Source organism: Schistocerca gregaria, chromosome 10, assembly GCF_023897955.1.
Source record: "Schistocerca gregaria isolate iqSchGreg1 chromosome 10, iqSchGreg1.2, whole genome shotgun sequence".
In the NCBI taxonomy this organism is placed as follows: domain Eukaryota; kingdom Metazoa; phylum Arthropoda; class Insecta; order Orthoptera; family Acrididae; genus Schistocerca; species Schistocerca gregaria.
This window is the reverse complement of record NC_064929.1, coordinates 73,958,989-73,980,355: the sequence shown is the minus strand read 5'-3', so window position 1 is coordinate 73,980,355 and position 21,367 is coordinate 73,958,989. Positions and strand designations below refer to the sequence as shown.

Here is a 21,367-nt window from a genome sequence, read left to right as displayed (position 1 = left end):
CTCAGCTATCGGGGCGGCCTTTTTGTGCGCTAACAGAGTAGTTGTCTGGATCATCTGTCCCTACCGTACACCTCGCATTTGAAAAGGGACGTTACATCACGACACAGGCACACATTTAAATATAGCGAACAGCGAAAAACAAAAGAAGAAGGAAACGTTGGCACGAAGGAGATTTGAACACGTCTAGCCCGCATGGCACTCGTTGATCCATACACTCAGCTTTTTATTACAGAGGGCAGAAAACCTTAAAAGCGCACATTCTGAGCTACCGTACAGGCTACCACGCCTGCTCTATATTCCATTTCTTGTTCTTGAACAGTTCACTGTTTTTATTTATTTATTTCGCAGTCCAGTACACTTTATTCCTGTTTCCATGCTTGATCTGTGTTCAGCCCTCTTACCCCTAAATTTGAGGGGGTGCGATGGGGAGTCTCCCTTGTGAGCGCACAATCTTCTTCCTAGCATAATCTATTGACAAAAAAGACGGTAAACAACCTATAAAGTTATCTATTTTTCTAACGGAAAAGAAAAAAATATTTTTTAACTTTGGTGATTGTGGCGGCCGATCGGTTGACTTGAACATTCTACCTTGCCTCGTTTGCTTTGCGCATGCTGTGGTTGTGACATTTTGTGTTAGGTTTGTACGGCCTACGAAGAAAAACATTGGGCAAAAACAAAGCATTGGCCAGTATGACTATATATCCTTATAGTATATCTCCTTTTCCCTCCTTATATGTCGCGCTTACGTCATTAGCTCGGAATAGGACTTAGTTGAGCGTTCTCACCGCTAAGAAGCCTAACAAAATCCGGACAGACTGCAGTTGTGTATATTTAGCCGAACCATAAAAAGCAGGACACGTCCGGCTAAAGCTGGACACCTAGCAATCGTATCACATACCACTGCACTACTTTATCAAGTTTCAGTTTACAATGACTCCTTACTAGCCGCATTATATTGTCTGGAATTTCATCTAATTTCTCTTTCGTCTCGGATATCTTCATCTGTTTGTCATACTCCCCTAGTAGCTGAGTGATTGCCGGCACGGTAGCTCAGCGTGTTCGGTCAGAGGGTTAGCTGCCCTCTGTAATAAAAAAACTGAGTGACTGGTTCAGTAACGAACTTCAATGGGCGTCAGGTGACGTCCGCCACGAACAATTGAAACGAACAATAACGAACAAAATGAGATTTTAAAAAAAAAAAAAAAAAAAAAAAAAAAAAAAAAAAGAGTGGTCAGCGCGATAGAATGTCATACCTAACGGCGCGGGTTCAATTCCCGGGTGGGTTGGAGATTTTCTCCGCTCAGGGAGTAGGTGTTGCGTTGTCCTTATCATCATTTCATCCTCTTAGACACGCAAGTCGCCGAAGTGGCGTCAACTCTAAAGACTTGCACCGGACGAACGGTCTACCCGCGGGGAGGCCCTAGCCATTCGGCATTTCCATTTATTTGTCAGATACGTAGCTATTTATTTCACCCATACATATAGCTTCTGTTGACGTGCGCAACTTCGTTTATCCTTCACTGATCTGGGTGAACTACTTCGTCTTTACTATATCCGTACCCCGAAGAATTAAACAAACCAAACTTACGTATATAACTACAGCACACACAATTCATGAACATTCTGACACAAAAACTAGAACTATGCGCAACAATACTAAAATACACGAAACGCTATGAAATAAATGCTGTATTGCAATCTTTCCTCACAACGCCATTGTGCAAAAAATTTATTTTCGCTAGGTTTGAAGAATTTGAAAACAAAATGCAAGCGATTGAATCTGTTATCAGGCAGAGAAAGCAACGTTTAATGAGCACTCATTTACAGATTTGGATTGATGTTTTAAAACTTACGTGTCGTCCAGTGTACGTAGCTTTTTCTAGTTTCGGCTTTTAGCTTCGGACGACTGTATTCTTCGTTCGTTCCTGTTTTCCTTCTGTTGTTATCACCGACTTGGTTGGGGAAAAGATAGCACAATACATGAATTCGTGTTTGTCCACAATATGGCACATAATAATTAACTTACATAAACATGTCTTTACTGCACATACTAAATTTCAATATATATCAGACTTTGTTCCTACATTAGCGTTCATTACATGCCCCCTGTCGCCCAATGCATAGAATCCCAGATATATTAATTTTGCTAATCACTCAAAATATTAGCTTTTAATTGTATCTTAATGTGCAAATTTAATGCAAATAAATTATTACACTTGATATATTTTAATATAACAGTACTCTCACCAATTTATTAACAACACTGCAAGCAAATCAACATTACTGTTCTATAAAACGGTACGAACAGTTTAATGGGCCGCGGTAACAAAAGTTCTACGCACCATCGACCAGCGATATCTCGTGCAATATTAGTCGCTCCAGGGGTCGCTCACTTCGACTCCACCACAGACGAGCGATCTACGTGGCAATTTCAAGCAGAATTTCGAGCGCTATGTTTCCGTCTCGTGAGGTTCTGATGTGGAAAGTAAATTTCTATGCTTAGCTACAGTGCCAATAGATCCTCATATGTCGACTAAGACATGAAAAAAAACGAGAATTGAGATTTATTAAACCCGTAATGGACTGTTTTTCTTGGGAAGTAAAGCTACGTTACAGAATACATAAAATGTTTCATTGATCCCAAGTGTACTGTGTACATATCTCAATCTTGCATTTCGTAAATGTGCGGTATCTTAAGAGTCCTCAATTCCTGTTTAATTTATAGGTAGAGCACAGTTTAAGATTATCATGAAGAGAATGACTACTGCCGGTGTCTATACTTTTCTCGTAAATTGTACGAGGGAGAGTTATATCATATGAAATGAAACTGTGGCTATAGAATGGGCTTTCCCTAAATTTTTAAATTAGAATGTCTTAAACATTTAAATCAGAATGTCAACGTAATGTTATGTCATTCTGTAATAATACTGGTAACTAGCAATGCTGCTATTGGCGACATTTCTGTAGAGACTGCAAAACAAACTGTGTGTATACTCGAAATTACTCTATAAGATTTATGAATGAAAAAAGAATAAACCAATAAAGTGCTGTATTACGGCATTCGTAAGCATTACAAAGCCCACTTGGTGTTAGTGAAGAATGTACAATATTCTATAAAGCGTTTCGAAACAAGTTTAATAAATTACGATTACTATTTTTATAAATTTATTTTTTGCAAGTGTTCGTGGAGATATGGAGATCTACTGCGACTGCTGGTAAACATAGCAATTCATTATCCGTAGCAGAACTCCTCGACGCAGTGGCGTTCCTAATACTCAATGAACGTAGAATAAGAATATTAATTGAAATTGCGTGGCAAATCGCTCGTGTATGGCGAGTTCTATGTGGGCGACCAATTGCAGTGATTTCGCACTGCGAGCTTCAGATTGTTCTTCCAGATTATAGTGGGATTACGAGCAATCAACGATTGATCGCTGCAATTCGCGGTTTGCCCACATTGATACGATCTACGGACATATCGCACTGCCTGGCGGCAGATACGTCGCTGTGAGTGGGGCAGCAGCGTTAAAACTACAACGGAAAGATGTCAATGACGGGCGCGAAGTAAATATGACATCCCAAGGGAGATGTCGAAGTTATTTTTGATGACGAATCTATTTCTCACTGAGAAAGTGTGCGTTAAATTCTAGCACCCACGCACTGCAATGCGAAGTTGTTTCTTACGCATTTCTTATACCTGTAGCTCATCAGTAACTCATGCATCTTCCGCTAATTGCGAAATCACAGACAAATAGTTGTGTAGTTCACACGCATGCTTTATCACATCGCCTAACGCCTCTAGTTTACTTTCGAAGGTTTCCTAAAGACTCGAAAGTGATTAGCCGTAAGAGAAGAATGTTTCGTTGCCCTACTAATCGGAAACTCGCCACTGCAGCAAATGCAGCACTAAATGTTCGAGTGATAGAAATGTCACGTCCCACGCCAAAACTACGGCCATTCCTCGGAAGACCGCATTGGTTGCAATCTCTCTGCGCTACTGAGGATTCCTACACACGCGCACCAATCAACCAACCAACAAACGGGTTGTTTGTAGCACTGTTGACCAAGCACCGACCAACTTTTTATATCGGGCGGTTGGTTGGGTTGACCACCCCACAATTTCACCCTATCCCCACCACTATTTCAGACTACAAATCTCGCCATGTATAGCGCTGTCGTGCGCCAGCTCCCTTAACTTTACCAATCTTCTTTTCCTCCAACTTAGCTCTTGTCGCTTTGCTATCTTTGTTTCCCTTGACCTCCAGAACGCCTACGATTGTGTCTGGCATCCTGGATTCCTCTTCAAACTCCCGTACTTTCTATCCCTCTGCCTGCATGACCCAAGGCTCCGTACTTTCGCCTCTCCTGTACACTGCTGATATGGTCAAACCTGCCCCGCCTGTTCATCTCCTCCAATTTGCTGATGACACCGCCTTCCGAGCCCTTTATCCTACCCTTCAGAGGTTCCAACGTACTCTCCAAACCCACCTTGACCAGTTCACCACTTGGTACAACCAGTAGCTCCTTCGGATCACCCCCTCCAAGACACAGGCTATGATCATAGGCTGCATCAGCCGCTCCTTCCATGATTTCTACCTAACCATTTATGGCCATCCTATCCGCCTACCCTCAAATACCTCGGTCTCACCCTCGACCGCCACCTCACCTGGACCCCCCATCTCCTTACAATCCAACACAGACACTGCCTCCTGAATCTCCTGTCTGGTCGGACATGGGGACTGCATCCTTGCACCATCCTTCATACCTACAAATCCTCGATTCGCCCCCATCCTTTGTTACGCCAGCGTCTTCGATTTCCGCCCCTCCCATGTTCTATAAGACCCTCCAAACCCTAGAACATCATGCACTCCGCCTCACCTTGTGTATCTGCCTTCCGTCCCCCACACACATCCTCTCCTTTTCCACGTCTGCACCCTGTATATTGTACGCCGCCATGGTACCCCTCACCCCCTAGTGTCCCCCTTCCTCTCCATCCCCAGCCCATTGCTGCGCCTTTACCGTTGTGTCCCACCCTCTCTCCATCTTCACACCCTCCACCTTCTTTCCCAACGCAACTTCCAACACCTACCCCTCCCGGATGATGAGCTTCTACTGCTCCTACCTTCCTCCTGCCTCCTCTTTAGCCCTCATTTCCCCCGCCCATCTTTCGAGTGGCTTTCCCCCTCCTACACTCCCTCCCTCTCCTGTGCTCCCCTTCAGTGTCTCTGCTCTCCTTCCTGTCTTGTCTTCCCTTTTCATCTCCCACCCTGTCCATCTCCTGACTCTTGTTGCCCCTCCCGCCCCATTTTCTCCTCTTCCTGCCAACCCCCCAATGCACCTTCCTCCCCTCTTTTTCCCTCCTCTCCAGCCTCCAGTGCCTCACCACGTCCCTACCAGCAGTTCTTTATTCTTCATTTCTGCACTGTTTCCAGTGCTTTTCTTTAAGTGTCTTGCGATTCACCTTCAATGATGCGAACTTTCTGAACGGCATGGCGGTGAGCTGGTATGACGTGGGCATACAAAAGCAGCCATAGCGTCTACAAAAATGCGTCGACAGAAATGGTGATTATGTCGAAAAATAGCTAAATGTTCATAGCAGAAATAAACAGACCTTACTTTTGGGATAAGCCTCGCATCTCTGTATTTGGATTTGCATGGCTGGACGAGTTTCTTTGGCGCTACTGTGTAGAAAGTCGGCTTTTCACTTGACCCCGATGTCGAGAGACAGGGAAGTGCGCCGCCTATATGTACGTGTGATCTAAGGCTGCAGGGAAGTGAGGTTCGGCGGAAGGCACGCTCGAGGAAGCGGTCGGCGAACGTCCTGCGTCGTCTTCTGGCGAGCCGAAGCCTCCCGGGGCAGAGGCAGTGAGCGCGGCATGGACGACGACGGCTGCTGCTACCGCGACGCGCTCAGCGTCTTCCTGGCCAACCGGCGTCTCAGCATCGAGGTGCAGCGCGAGCGAGAGCTCTACCGCCGCCTGCGAGCCCGCGACGTCAAGACGCTACTGCTAGGTGAGCTGACTGAGGCCGCGGGATAGCGACATGCACACAGGGACGTTGGGCCACTATCGTGTACACAGAGTGCATCGGCGGAGCTGGCGATTCGTGTGGAAAGATCCGACGATGGGTAGTTGGAGCTAGACGCATTGGGCATCCCATTTCGGAATTCGATATTCCGAGATCCACAGTGACAAGAGAGTGTCGAGAATACCAGATTTCAGGCATTACCTCTCACAGCGGACAAGGCTGTGGCCGACGGTTTTCACTTAAGGGGAATAGGACGTCAAACGGTCCGACTTGGAGCAGAAGAGGCATCTCATGACATTTTAATTTCCACTGTCTATACTTTTACAAATTAATTCATAAAACTTTGTCAGCATCACCAGGAAGGGTTCAGGATTCACACTCATTGCAGTGGAAGTTCGAAAACATAGCAAAATAAATTTTTTTACACGTGAAATTTCATCATTTTTCACTTACTAATGGCTGCATTTGTTGCTATAGGTACACTTTTCTTCATAAGTTAGAGAGATTCTTCGATGAATTTTGCACAGCACACATACCATACTTACAGGTGTATAAAACTCTAGAATTTAATTAACTTATGAAGAAACGTATGATCTGTTGTATTTTAAACTTCATGTTTAGAAAAAACACAAATTTTGTAGTTAATTACCTCAATTTTTACCACAGTTTGTAATAGTTTTTGAAAATTCTAGAGTTTCATACACCTGTAACTATGATCTGTATGCTGTGCAAAATTCATCGAACCATCTCTCTTACTTATGAAGAAAAGTGTACCTATAGCAACACATGCTGCCATTAGTAAGTGAAAAAAAAATGATGAAATTTCACACGTAAAAATAATTACTTCGTTATGTTTTCGAACTTCCACTGCTATGACTGTGAATTCTGAATCCTTCCTGGTCATGCTGACAAAGTTTTATGGATTTATTTGTAAAAATATAGACAGTGGAAATTAAAATGTCCTATGGTGCCTCTCCTGTTCCAAGTCGGCCCGTTTGACGTCCTACCCCCATTAACGACCAAGATTCATTGGAAAAATCCTAAGGAAATACAGGCCGAAAAACTTGAAGTAGGTTACAAAAAAATGGTTCAAATGGCTCTGAGCACTATGGGACTTAACTTCTGAGGTCATCAGTCCCCTAGAACTTAGAACTACTTAAACGTAACTAACCTAAGAACATCACACACATCCATGACAGAGGCAGCATTCGGACCTGCGACCGCAGCAGTTGCGCGGTTCCAAACTGTAGCGCCTAGAACCACTCGGCCACCCCGGCCGGCAAGTAGGTTACAGTACACTTGTTCGCCCACTGCTCGAATACTGCTCACCAGTGTGGGATCCGTACCAGATAGGGTTGATAGAAGAGATAGAGAAGATCCAACGGAGAGCAGCGTGCTTCGTTACAGGATCATTTAGTAATCGCGAAAGCGTTACGGAGATGATAGATAGACTCGAGTGGAGGACTCTGCAAGAGCGACGCTCAGTATCTCGGTATGGGCTTTTATTGATGGGAGAACATACCTTCACCGAGGAATCAAGCAGTATATTGCTTCCTCGTATGTATATCTCGCGAAGAGACCATGAGGATAAAATCACAGAGATTAGATCCCACACGGAGGCATACCGACAATCCTTCTTTCCACGAACAATACGAGACTGAATAGAAGGGAGAACCGATAGAGGTACTCAAGGTACCCTCCGTCAGGTGGCTTGCGGAGTATAGATGTACATGTAGGTATCAGCAGTATTAGTGTAGAGTTGTCAGTGCTAACAGACAGGCAATACTGCTGACATAACCGCGGAACTCAATGTGGGACGTGCCGATACGACGAATATATCCGTTACGATAGTGCTGGAAATTGGACGTTAATGGAGTATGGCAGCAGGCGACAGACGCGAGTGCCTTTGCTAACTGCATGACATCGCCTGCAGCGCCTCTTCTGGGCTCATGACCACATCAGTTGGACTTAGAGTACTGGAAAACCTTGGCCTGATCTGATGAGTCCCGATTTCAGTTGATAAGAGCTGATTGTAGGGTTGTAGGGTCTGACTGTACCGGAGACCCCACCATGCTGTGGACCCAACTTGTCGACAAGGCACCGTGCAAGCTTGTGGTGGCTCCATAATGGTGTGAACTATGTTTACACGGAATGGACTGACTCTTCTCGTCCAACTAATCCGAAAAATAACTGGAATGGTTATGTTCTGACCCTGGACACCATTTGTTGCCATCCGTGGCGTCCATATTTCCAAACAACTATGGAATTTTTGTGCTCGAAAGTGCGGCATGTCACCAGGCTACTTTGTTCAAATGTTCAAAATGTGTGTGAAATCTTGTGGTTCTTAACTGCTAAGGTCATCAGTCCCTAAGCTTACACACTACTTAACCTAAATTAGCCTAAGGACAAACACACACACCCATGCCCGAGGGAGGACTCGAACCTCCGCCGGGACCAGGTGCACAGTCCACGACTGCAGCGCCAGGCTGCTTTGAAGAATGTTCTGGGCAAGTCGAAAAAATGGTTTGGCTCGATATGAATCTGACCGAGCGAGGTGGCGCAGAGGTTAGCATACTGGACTCGCATTCGGTAGGAGTACGGTTCAATCCCGTCTCCGGCCATCCTGATTTAGTTTTTCCGTGATTTTCCTAAATCGTTTCAGGCAAATTCCGGGATGGTTCCTTTGATAGGGCACGGCCGATTTCCTTCCCAATCCTTCCCTAACCCGAGCTTGCGCTCCGTCTCTAATGAACTCGTTGTCGACGGGACGTTAAACACTAACCACCACCACCATATGAATCTCGTGGAACATTTATGGGACTTCATTGATAGGTCAGTTCGTGCAAAAAATCCTGCAGTTATGGACATCTATAGAGACAGCATGGCTCAATATTTCTGCAGGGGAGTTCCAACGAGTTATTGAGTCCATGCCACGTCGACTTGCTGCTCTGCACTGGGCAAGGGTCCCGGGTTCGATTCCCGGCTGGGATGGAGATTTTATCTGCCTGGGGACTGGGTGTTTGTGTTGTTCTCTTCATTTCTTCATCATCATCTTTCTTGACATTGCCTGGATTGTATTGTGTAAAAATTGGACTGTGTAAAAATTGGGACTTTGTACGGGCGCTGATGACCGAGCAGTTAAGCACCCCACCAACCAAACATCGTCATCTACCCCGGCCAAAAAGGATGTCCGACACGATATTAGGAGGTATCATATGACGAGTCGCCTCAGTGCGGTGACGCTGCAAATACGGCGTCGCTGAAGGAAGCGACGACCACAGCGTTCGAGTGACCCGGCTGCGTTCGGGCAGCATTCGCCTGCGGCTGTGGGGAGCATGGGGTTCCGTACCTCAGCCGGTAAAAACGTGACCCTTATTGGATCACTTTGTTGTCATTCTGTCTGTCCATCCAACTGCTCAAAACTCTTTATCTCAGGGTAGGTAGGTAGGTGGTAAGTTCCTATGGGAACAACCTGCTGAGGTCATCGGTCCCTTGTCTTACACACTACTTAATCCTTTGCCTTACGGTTTAAGTTCCGTAAGTGGCTGCAAGGTACTGATGCGCCTTACGATTCCCGGCGCTTACACACGCTGAGGCTGCGGTGCACGACACCTGGTGGCGTCCGAAATCGTGCAGACGCCCCCGGGATTCGTAAGTACGTTTGTGAGACACCAGTAACGTGACACTTCTACATGTATCATAAATAATGACGACTAGTTGCCCATTGGAAACGAAACATTCATTGTCTCAAACGCAACGATATATCCACAAGCGTTTTATTTCCCTTTATAAGCAAATATACATTAATGGAATACATCTTAACAATAATATTCACAACAATGGAATGATCTTAGACTGCTTAATATTTTGTACAAAACATTCTGGGACGTTAGTACCTTGGCAAACGCTACCTCTTCACAATGGCGTGTACACGAAACAAAACAATCTGGCACACGTAATGCAACCCTGCACTTTTTGCATTCCCACGTTGTTTCGCCGCGTCGTTTACGCTTTCTGCGCACTACACAAGCTCTCGCAGGATTTACTTTTGATGGTGTTGGATCAATATGTTTGAGAAAATGTGCCCGATGTTGCTCGTGCAGTCTTTGTGCTATATCGTCGGATGCTAATCGTCCCTTCCTAATGTATTCCGGTAAAGCTGGAATTTTCAACAATGATCCCTGCAGTGTGAATCCTATATTCTGCTTAGCTCTGTCGTTTACCGTAATGTATTTTGTAATACAAAATGTACGTGTTAAATAAAGTAACATAAAAACAGATAAAAGAAAACTTGCGGTATCCTTTTATACATTTTCTCATCACAGGGAAGCATACGAGCATCTGATTTTGGTGATCAATTCCAATCGTGTCTCTATTGTATTCGTTGACACATTTCGGATTCCACGATGCATTCCAGAGAGTTGTGTCTGTGGCAATTGTTTCTTCTTTTGATTGTTTTGTGGAAAGCATGTAAACGTCTCGTTTATCTGTCCATTTTAGAGCAAATATCCCATTACAACTGCTCACTGTATATTCTCCCTTCTTTACTTTTGCCTTCAGGAGGTCTGTGGGCATATATTTTTCTGTTCGAGCGCACTGTTCCAATGACATTAGCTTTATTGGTGTGGAGTGTTTTGAAAAGTTTCGGTTATGAAAACCAGTTATCTAAATATAGAGTATGCCCTTTGTGTAATACCGACTGTGATAGTTCTAGAACTAGCATCACGTTTGTCACTGCCCATGTATATCTTAAAATCATAGCCATATCTTGAGCTTGAGACACACAATTTATAAATTTTAGTACCAAACCTCGCTCTTTAATGATTCATCAATGGCAATATTCTCTTGCATTGTGTACACTTCCTTAAATTTTTGAACATATCTATGACTGGCCTTAGTTTGTACAGCTTATCTCTGTTGTTGGCTAAACTGTTATTCGCTATGTGCAGAAATGTACTTATGTGCAGAAGTCTCCTGAATGGCATCCTCTTTCTAAATATTGGTGTTTCTATAACGGCCCTCCTTGACCAATACATATGAATCGACGGTTTCCTCACTTCAGCCATGATTACACATAGCGCAATGTATATTTTTATTTAATTACAGCCGATAGGAGACCACTTTTGGTCTATTTTTCGTCTCTTCAGTTCATTGTTGAGTAAGTCTTGTGCATATCTACTCATCTCAGTTACGATGTTTTCCCAAAATGTACTACAAGGTGCATTCTTTTAAGTTCTAAGGACTCCGATTTTTTTTCTCCAGACTGGAAAGAGATAGAAACATGCGCATTGTTTTAAAATGAGGCCGCGTTCATTGCCAATACGTCCCAGAGATGGCAGCACCATACGGCAGATGGAATTTTACCGCCAGCGGCGAGAATGAGAACTGTTTTAAATACTTAAAATGGCGACGTTTTCCTTACTTGAACAGCGTGCAATCATTCGTTTTCTGAATTTGCGTGGTGTGAAACCAATTGAAATTCATCGACAGTCGAAGGAGACATGTGGTGATGGAGTTATGGATGTGTCGAAAGTGCGTTCGTGGCTGGGACAGTTTAATGAAGGAAGAACATTGTGTGACAACAAACCGAAACAACCTCGGGCTCGCACAAGCCGGTCTGACGACATGATCGAGAAAGTGGAGAGGATTGTTTTGGGGGATCGCCGAATGACTGTTGAACAGATCGCCTCCAGGGTTGTCGTTTCTGTGGGTTCTGTGCACACAATCCTGCATGACGACCTGAAAATGCGAAAAGTGTCATCCAGGTGGGTGCCACAAATGCTGACGGACGACCACACGGCTGCCCGTGTGGCATGTTGCCGAGCAATGTTGACGCGCAACAACAGCACGAATGGGACTTTCTTTTCGTCGGTTGTGACAAATGATGAGACGTGGATGCCATTTTTCAATCCAGAAACAAAGCGCCAGTCAGCTCAATGGAAGCACACAGATTCACTGCCACCAAAAAAATTTCGGTTAACAGCCAGTGCTGAAAAAATGATGGTGTCCATGTTCTGGGACAGCGAGGGCGTAATCCTTACCCATTGCGTTCCAAAGGGGGCACTACGGTAACAGGTGCATCCTACGAAAATGTTTTGAAGAACAAATTCCTTCCTGCACTGCAACAAAAACGCCCGGGAAGGGCTGCGCGTGTGCTGTTTCACCAAGACAACGCGCCCGCACATCGAGCTAACGTTACGCAACAGTTTCTTCGTGATAACAACTTTGAACTGATCCCTCATTCTCCCTACTCACCTGACCTGGCTGCTAGTGACTTTTGGCTTTTTCCAACAATGAAAGACACTCTCCGTGGCCGCACATTCACCAGCCGTGCTGCTATTGCCTCAGCGATTTTCCAGTGGTCAAAACAGACTCCTAAAGAAGCCTTCGCCGCTGCCATGGAATCATGGCGTCAGCGTTGTGAAAAATGTGTACGGCTGAAGGGCGATTACGTCGAGAAGTAACGCCAGTTTCATCGATTTCGGGTGAGTAGTTAATTAGAAAAAAATCGGAGGCCTTAGAACTTGAACGCACCTCGCATTAAATATTACATAGAAAACGTCTAATTCTCTTATGTTTGTACTCACGTGCTGTAAAGCTGTTTCCTTTATTCCGGGAATTTCCGTATACGTCCAGGTTGTTGGTTCATTGTCTTCCTTTTGCCACATCCACGACTCTGTTGCTGGTAGGTTTGCTCTTCTTCGACAGTATCATCTTCACTCACCAGCCGCTTACACCGTTTTTGTACAGGAGGTAAAACGTCTCTACCACTGTCACTGCCGCTGTCAGAATATCCTGCAAAATCATTGTTGGCTGTGCCACCACGTGTCTCCCTTTCCTCGTGAACACGTTTGCTACACGTCGGGAACATTGTGAAGGTATTCTTGTAATGTCGGCAGGTCCGAATGCGGCGAAGAACACTTCATGTATGCCTCGTGTTCTCGATGAGGTCCGCAACGTGTCACAGAAATTCTGTTTACATTTGGCGCGGTTGACCGACGACGTCTCTCCCACGACATGCGCTTGTTCGGCGTGGTAAACGTACCACGTCTCTGATACGTCTAGGTGCTGTTTGGCCAGGTCGGCACGCCACATCTCTCACACGATATTGTAAGCTAAAGCCGTCGGCACACGGGCCGTGCTGTCGAACGTCAACGTTGAATGTGCTAAGTTCATCGTGGTGCTCAACGCTCAGACTTGTGCACACGGTACGTGGGCCCCAACCTGGTATACGCGATCACAATTAACTCCAGCGGCAGTTGTGCGATGTTTCTAGTTTGTAAATCACACTGTTTACGAAACGGGCGCGCGTAAAATTCCCACATTAGCTCTATTAAAACGCATATTTCCTCCATCGTCCACGAAAAGAAAAGTACCATGTCCAGTCAAAAAGGACACAGACTTATAAAAGTTCCATTACAAACAGTGCGATACAAATTTGCAATACTTCTCCACATAAGATAAATATTATTTCATCATTCGTACATTTAAAGGCCCGTCCACAAGCAACGATCTGTCTGCGCACATCACATCTGCGCAGACAGATCGCTGTGTGTGGACAGAAGATTTGCACCAACCTGAGGTGTGTGCAAACCTGGAAGTTGGAGTTGGAGGTTTGAGCGAAACCTCTCAAATCTGTGGGTTCAAACAACATCTGCGCAGACAAGTTGGAGAGTGTGGACAGGAGATCGCCGCAAATTTGCGCGAAACAGCTGTTTGCTCAGTCTAGTGTTTGTATATGTGCGCACAGGGCATTAAAATGGCTGATTCTCGTCAGTGTTCTCGAGAGTTTGTAAGTGAGTTCATTGAAATATATAGAAACCACCCATGTTTGTGGAAGATTAAAAGTAAAGAATATAGTGACCGAGACAAAAAGACAGCAGCATACAATGCTCTAATTACAAAATTGCGGGCAGTTGACGCCCCAGCAAACAGAGAGAAACGGTAATAAAAAAATAAATTCGTTGCGAACTGGCGAAATTATTTGCGGATGGATGTCGAAACTTATAATTATCTCTTAAAGCTTGTAACCCCTCATATTATGAGAAAAAATACTTGTTTGAGAAGGGCAATTTCTCCTCATGAACGGCTGGCGGTAACATTAAGATTCCTAGCAACAAGAAGGAGCTACAAGGATTTGGAATTTTCAGCTGCAATATCTAAACAAGCGTTGAGTGAAATAATACCCAACACATGTGAAGCTATTTACGCTGTCCTGAAGGATGAGTTCATGAAGGTAAGTCAAGTAAATTAAGTCTGTCAGCAAACTGTGTACAGAAAAGAGTTATCCAAAGTTCAGAACTCTAGAAGATCCGATGTAGGAGTTGATCAAGTATACCTGACAACGTTATGGTATTTTGCTCTGCTTGGCTTTCTTAGTGATCAAGAAACGCCAAGACCAAGCAGGATTACAATTGTAGTTGAAATTGGAGTGTCAGTGTGAGAGGAAATGGAACAACGAGGTAATGTAAAACATAACAGGTTCGCCCCGCAACTCCCGCAGTTAATTTACGTGAGAAAACTGCTTTCGCTTTAGCAGCCACTGTCTACACCATTTTGACCTCTTTCTCTGTTTCCTGCGGTTGGTCTTAATGGTTTTTGCAACACAAGTTGCGAACACAGACCACAACAGAACTTCCTCCATTTCTATATTTCAAAATAACTGAATTAAATTTTTGACGTTTACGGGGAGTGTAGTCGCTTGTCACTGAAATTTATTTTCTACGTTGACAGATGGCGGGCGAGTAGTAGATTGTGGTTTGTGTCGTGTGAACACACCACATTTGCAGCGATCTTTTGCACGTACAGACATCTGCGCCGATGTCTGCGCAGACAGATCGTTGTGTGTGGACCGGGCATTAGTAAAACCCCAAGGTCAGCCTTACTTGATCACTGTTCCTACCCAGTAGCAGAATCTTTGCAACATGTAAATTACGAAGATTAAAAGAAAAAGGAGCAAAATATTTTTATACAACTACCGCAATCTGTCCTATAGATTAAGCCAATCGAACAAAGACACCCTCAGAAAAAGGTGAATTTATATTTAAATAACATCAAATACAATAGTATATACTTATATTAAACTAATAATGAAGTATCAGAACTTAATAAAAACAAAAATGGTAGGGAAAAAATTTGGATCTGTCGAGTCGCGAACCACTGTCCACACATGCCACTTCATACACATAAGTGACGCTACTCACTTTGCTGACCCAAAATCGCGCTAAGGATACTCTATTTATTTATTTATTATTTATTTTTATTTAGTGTAGGGCTAATACAGACATATCATGAAATTAAATTACATTTACAAAAAAAAATGGTTCAAATGGCTCTGAGCACTATGGGACTTAACATCTGCGGTCATCAGTCCCCTAGAACTTAGAACTACTTAAACCTAACTAACCTAAGGACATCACACACATCAATGGCCGAGGAAGGATTCGAACCTGCGACCGTAGCAGTCCCGCGGTTCCGGACTGAGCGCCTGAACTGCTAGACCACCGCGGCCGGCAAATTACATTTACATGTGTACGTATTGACACACAAGAAACTTAAGTTTGTCTTTACAACTGGATACTCTCTCATACCATCTTAGCACTTGCTGAAAACGTTTATCGTAGATATGTTACTAATTGAAATTTAATTATAGCAAATTGTACCAAGAACAATGCGTTTTGGGTGGATCTTCAGTGTGTCGCTGCCTTCAAATAGCATACTGTCAAAGGTTTTCCAGGGGTCCTAAATTTGATGGTGCCCAGAAACGGCATATATATGTATAGGCCTGAAATGAATGCCAATATGGCGCCTCAAAACTCTGCACTGAAGGGAGATGGCGTGTGTGTGACGTAGGTGGCGTTGTGCCGTCTCATTGGTCAACGCTCAGACGCAGCCTCAGAATATCTGACATGCTAGCAGGCTGTTCCAACCGAGCTCCAGGGAGCCGGAGCGCTCTGGAGCGATCACTGAGGCAGCTCGGAGCCCGCGTGGAGGGGGAAAGCGAACTCACTGCCCTCTGGCCGCATGCAGCCACAACTGACGCAATAATCCGTGTTCAATGACAGCTATGACTAGCCGAAGGAGCCCTGTACCTCTATTGGAGGATCCTTTCTATTCATTGAGAGATATGGTCGTCTGCAGTGTCTTGTATGTCATAAAGTATTTAATTCTGTGAAGAGATACAATATACAACGACATTATACACGTCTTCACGCAGCGCACTACGATCAGGTAGAAGGCGTTGCACGCAGAGAACTCGTAGCCAGGCTTAAGAACGATATACCAGTAGAAGTAAGTTTAAAAACGGTTTCGTAATACGGAGGGTATCAAAACATGCAACATAGTTCGTGTTCTGTAATGCGTTTATAATTTTCAGGTGAATGAGACCGGAAAAAACACTACTGAATCTGCAATTAGAGCAAGCTACAGAGTTTTCTCACATCATTGCGGTGAGTGGCAAGCCGTTTTCGGTAGGACCACTCGTAGAATCGTGCATGGTAGCAGTTGCAGAATGTTTGTTTCCAAGGGGGGTGTAGGCAATTGAAGGGGTTTGCCTGTCGAAGAATACAATGTCTCGTCGAATCCTGGACATGGCAGCGAATTTAGAGACACAGCTCAGGAAAAAGGCGGAGAGCTTTGTTGCATTTTCGCTAGCGCTTGACGAAAGCACCGACATATCGGACTGTGCTCAGCTTGCAGTCTTTGTGCGTGATGTCGACATGGAGCTGTAAGTAACTGAAGAACTATTGGATGTGGTACCAGTCGATTACATCGCAACGGGACGTGACATTTTTGAAGCTGTTTGTGAATCAATGGACAATAAGAATTTGCCGTGGGATAAGCTCCATTCTGTAATGACAGACGGTGCACCAAAAATGATCGGGTGTCACCAAGGTTTTGCTTCTCGTTTGAAAAATAAACTCAGGGAGGAATTCGGAAAAACATTTTGACTCTTCATTGTTTTATTCACCAAGAGGCACTGTGTGCTGAAACAGTAGAGCTAGGTGGCGTCATGGAAGATGTCGTGAAGTGTGTGAATTTTGTGCGGCCTCACGGTATGAATCATCGCCAATTCAAAGGATTCCTGAAAGATATGGAAGCGGAGTATGGGGATATACCTTACCACTGTACAGTTCGTTGGCTGAGTGGGGGAAAAGTTCTTGGTGTTTTCTTTGCATTCGTGAGGAAATATCCCTTCTTCTCGAAATGAAAGGGGAAGAAATGCGTTGTCTGAAAGATATAAAATGGATATAACTATGCATCTGAATAATTTAAATCTGTCATTGCAGGGCAAAGGGTAGCTAATCGTTGACACGCACGACCAAATCAAAGCGTTCATGGAAAAGTCACGTTTATTTGAGAGGCAAATGAGTAATGGACATTTAACGTTCTTCAATCGTTTTGCTTCTTTAAAACTACCTGAAAGTACTACTTTCGGCGATTACCAAGTAAAGTTAAAGCAGCTCACCACGTCGTTTGAAACACGATTCCGAAAAAAAAGAATGGGTCAAATGTCTCTGAGCACTGTGGGACTTAACTGCTGAGGTCATCAGTCCCCTAGAACTTAGAACTACTAACTAACCTAAGGACATCACACACATCCATGCCCGCGGCAGGATTCGAACCTGCGACCGTATCGGTCGCGCGGTTCCAGACTGTAGCGCCTAGAACCGCTCGGCCACTCCGGTCAGCCACGATTCCGAGACCTAACTAGTTTGGAAATTGAACTTACGGTGTTCAGCACTCCTTTTCCAGTTTCCCCCGATCACTTGTCATCGTCTCTTAAATTGGAGATTATTGATTTGCAAAATTCAATTTTGTTGAAAGAGAGGTACTACAACACGTTGGATTCGTCGCTATGGTATCGCTCATTACAGCAAAACTCATTTCCCAAGCTTCACAACAATGCCACTCAGATGATGTGCATGTTTGAATCTGATTGTCGTGAGCAGCATTTCTCAGCAATGAAAAGAGTAAAAATTAAGGAACGATCGTGTCTTCAGGATGCAACAATGAATGCCATCCTCCAAATTAACGCTGCGAACACTTCGATGCCTGATATTTCCGACCTTATAATGAAAGGAAAATGTCAAGCTACAGAGGTCCAATAAATTTAGTACGCAATTTCTTGTAAAACAGTTGTTTCCTTTTTATTCCCTGAACATGGTATTCCCCGGTGTAGCTTGCCTCCACGTCTTAGCAGCTAATAGTACGAGGTTGTCCATCTTGTAAGACGCAGCTGGCACATCAAACCGCTTGCCTTGTCGCCTGCCCCAGCCAGCCGTGCCACGTGCTGGCCCACTTGAATGGTCGCAGCGAGCGGCACGGCTCCCTGGAGCAGGGAGCGCTCCGCAGCTCACAACGGAGCCGACGAGCTGGAACAGCCTGCTGGACATTGCTCTGCACGTTCGGAAAGACTCCCGAAGGTGCCATTCCACGCTATGACGTCAGAAACTCAACGCTCGGTTGCACGGTCCGTGTGCCGACGGCTTAAGGGTTAATCTCACTTAAACTGACTTACCTTAATGGCAACACACAAGGCTATGCCCGAGGGAGGCCTCGAACGTCCTACAGGGGGAGCCGAGCGAACCGTGACAAGGCGCCTTTGACTGCTCGTTGCTACCCCGCACGGCTCTTTTTTCTTAGGAACTTGTGGGCGAATCACTCTGAAATTTATACCACATACTAATTCTGTGTTTTGTTAATTAAAATTCAAACCCCAAGTTTTGCATGCTACTGCTAGTTGATTGCACATATAGTTAGCATCATCCCTATCTTGTGCTATGACTACTTGACCATCAGCAAACAATAAATGATGTAGGTAAACTCCATCTCTTATTTCTAATCCCATACTATTACATTTACGAGACCAAGGCTAGTATCTATATAGGTTTTATATAATGATGGTGACATGGGACAGCCCTGTAAAAGGCCTTTGCTTGTTCTAAATTTCTGTGAAAGTTTATTAGCAACTTTCACTTGGCAAAGTTATCTTTATACATCTGTTGTATTATTTTAATTAAGGAAGGGTTTATGTTTGTCATATGTAGTGCTCTCCAAAGTAATTTCCTTGGAACAGTATCATACGCTTTTTCTAGATCTATGAAAATTAATCCTATATTTTTTGATTTTTTCCTATGTTTCTCCAAATCTGTCGTAATGTTTCTCCAAAATCTATAATTATGTGATTTATAATCATGTAATTTATAATTATAGCACACGAAAAACAATTTTGCCATTTGTTACCAGATTGTCTGTTAAGACTTTTTTTTTTTGTAATAGGCAGATGAATCAATTTGAAATTTTGGTCACATTCTAAGGTCTATGATTCTTTGGCGGTATAATCAACGTTAGCGTCTGAGTCAATGCAGTCAAAAGACACGACCATTTGTGTCATATATTTTGGTACTGTCAAACTCAGTCATCAAAATCTACGCGGTCGCTCCCATTGAAATTTGCCAAGAAGTAAGATTTCGCAATACAACCAAAGGGAAAAAAATCCGAAAATTATTAACAAATAATTATATCACACGAAAAAACTTGGCATTTGTTATCAGATTGTGTGTCTGACCGTCCGTCGGTTAAGGTCCTTTTTTCTCAGAAACGTAAATCGGGTGATGCTGAGGGAATTAGATTAGGAAATGAGACACTTAAAGTAGTAAAGGAGTTTTGCTATTTAGGGAATAAAATAACTGATGATGGTCGAAGTAGAGAGGTTATAAAATGTAGACTGGCAATGGCAAGGAAAGCGTTTCTGAAGAAGAGAAATTTGTTAACATCGAGCATAGATTTAAGTGTCATGAAGTCGTTTCTGAAAGTATTTGTATGGAGTGTAGCCATGTATGGAAGTGAAACATGGACGATAAATAGTTTGGACAAGAAGAGAATAGAAGCTTTTGAAATGTGATGCTAGAGAAGAATGCTGAAGATTAGATGGGTAGATCACATAACTAATGAGGAGGTATTGAATAGAATTGGGGAGAAGAGGAGTTTGTGGCACAACTTGACAAAAAGAAGGGACCGGTTGGTAGGACATGTTTTGAGGCATCAAGGGATCACAAATTTAGCATTGGAGGGCAGCGTGGAGGGTAAAAATCGTAGAGGGAGACCAAGAGATGAATACATTAAGCAGATTCAGAAGGATGTAGGTTGCAGTAGGTACTGGGAGATGAAGAAGCTTGCACAGGATAGAGTAGCATGGAGAGCTGCATCAAACCAGTCTCAGGACTGAAGACCACAACAACAGGTCTATGGTTCTTTGGTGACGTAAAAATGTTACGCTTATACGCCAATGTAGTCAAAAGATACGACCATTTATGTCGAACATTTTGCTACTCGGAAACTCATACATTAAACCTATAGAGCAATTCCACTTGACGTAGAATCGTGAAATTTGGCAAGAAGGATGATTTCACAGTACACGCAAAGGAAACGAATCAGACAACTGTGAATTTACAGTTTGCATCACTCACTCCGTCTTCAGGCCGCAAGTGGCCTACCGGGACCATCCGACCGCCGTGTCGTCCTCAGATGAGGATAGGAGGGGCGTGTGGTCAGCACACCGCTCTCCCGGTCGTTACGATGGTATTCTTGACCGAACCGCTACTAATCAGTCTAGTAGCTCCTCAATTGGCCTCTCGAGGCTGAGAGCACCCCGAAAAATCGCAACAGCGCATGGCGGTCTGGATGGTCACCCATCCAAGTGCCGGCCAAGCCCGACAGAGCTTAACCGTGATCTCACGGGAACCGGTGTATCCACTGCGGTAAGGCCGTTGCCAGTTTGTATCACACGAAAACAATATTTCTTACGCCATTTGTTATCCGGCTTCACACTTGAAATTAAAACTTTCTCGGAACCCTTGGACTCCTGGGACCGACGTCTTGCCAGTATCAATGAAGATAACAGGTAACAATCGTCTAGTTAATCGGTTCCCGGCATGTTTCATCTCTCGGGCAAAGTAACCGCCATAATGTAATCGGATAAAGTAAACCACTATAATGTAAGAATTTGGGAGTCACAAAATCCTGGGGTCGTGGTCAATAATGTAAGAGACACGGCGAAACTGAATGTGCTTCGTGCTCTTTCTGGTCACAAAGTTTATGTACCTTTTTGCGGAGGAAATGGTGACAGGTATGTCATGCCTGGACATGCAACAAAAATTGTTTGTTTCCTCAACTTCAGGAAGATCCCAATTATTTCATTTTTATGTATGACGCCAAAATTCAATATAATAATTCCAATCCCAAAGAAAACTGGTCTTGACAGATGTGAAAATTAACGAACTATCAGTTTAATAAGCCACGGCTGCAAAATACTTACACGAATTCTTTACGGACGAAC

General features: G+C 44.0%; 1 protein-coding gene across 1 annotated transcript in view; it reads left to right on the top strand.

The window, feature by feature from the left end:
• Positions 1-5,848: 5,848 nt before the first annotated feature.
• The window catches only part of LOC126293278 (guanine nucleotide-binding protein subunit alpha-14-like), a 157,283-nt gene continuing 141,764 nt past the window's right edge, over positions 5,849-21,367 (top strand). Inside the window, exon 1 of the mRNA XM_049986401.1 lies at positions 5,849-6,012. Coding sequence (XP_049842358.1) covers positions 5,877-6,012 — 136 coding nt within the window. The 5' untranslated portion in view covers positions 5,849-5,876. The remainder of the gene's footprint in view (positions 6,013-21,367) is intronic.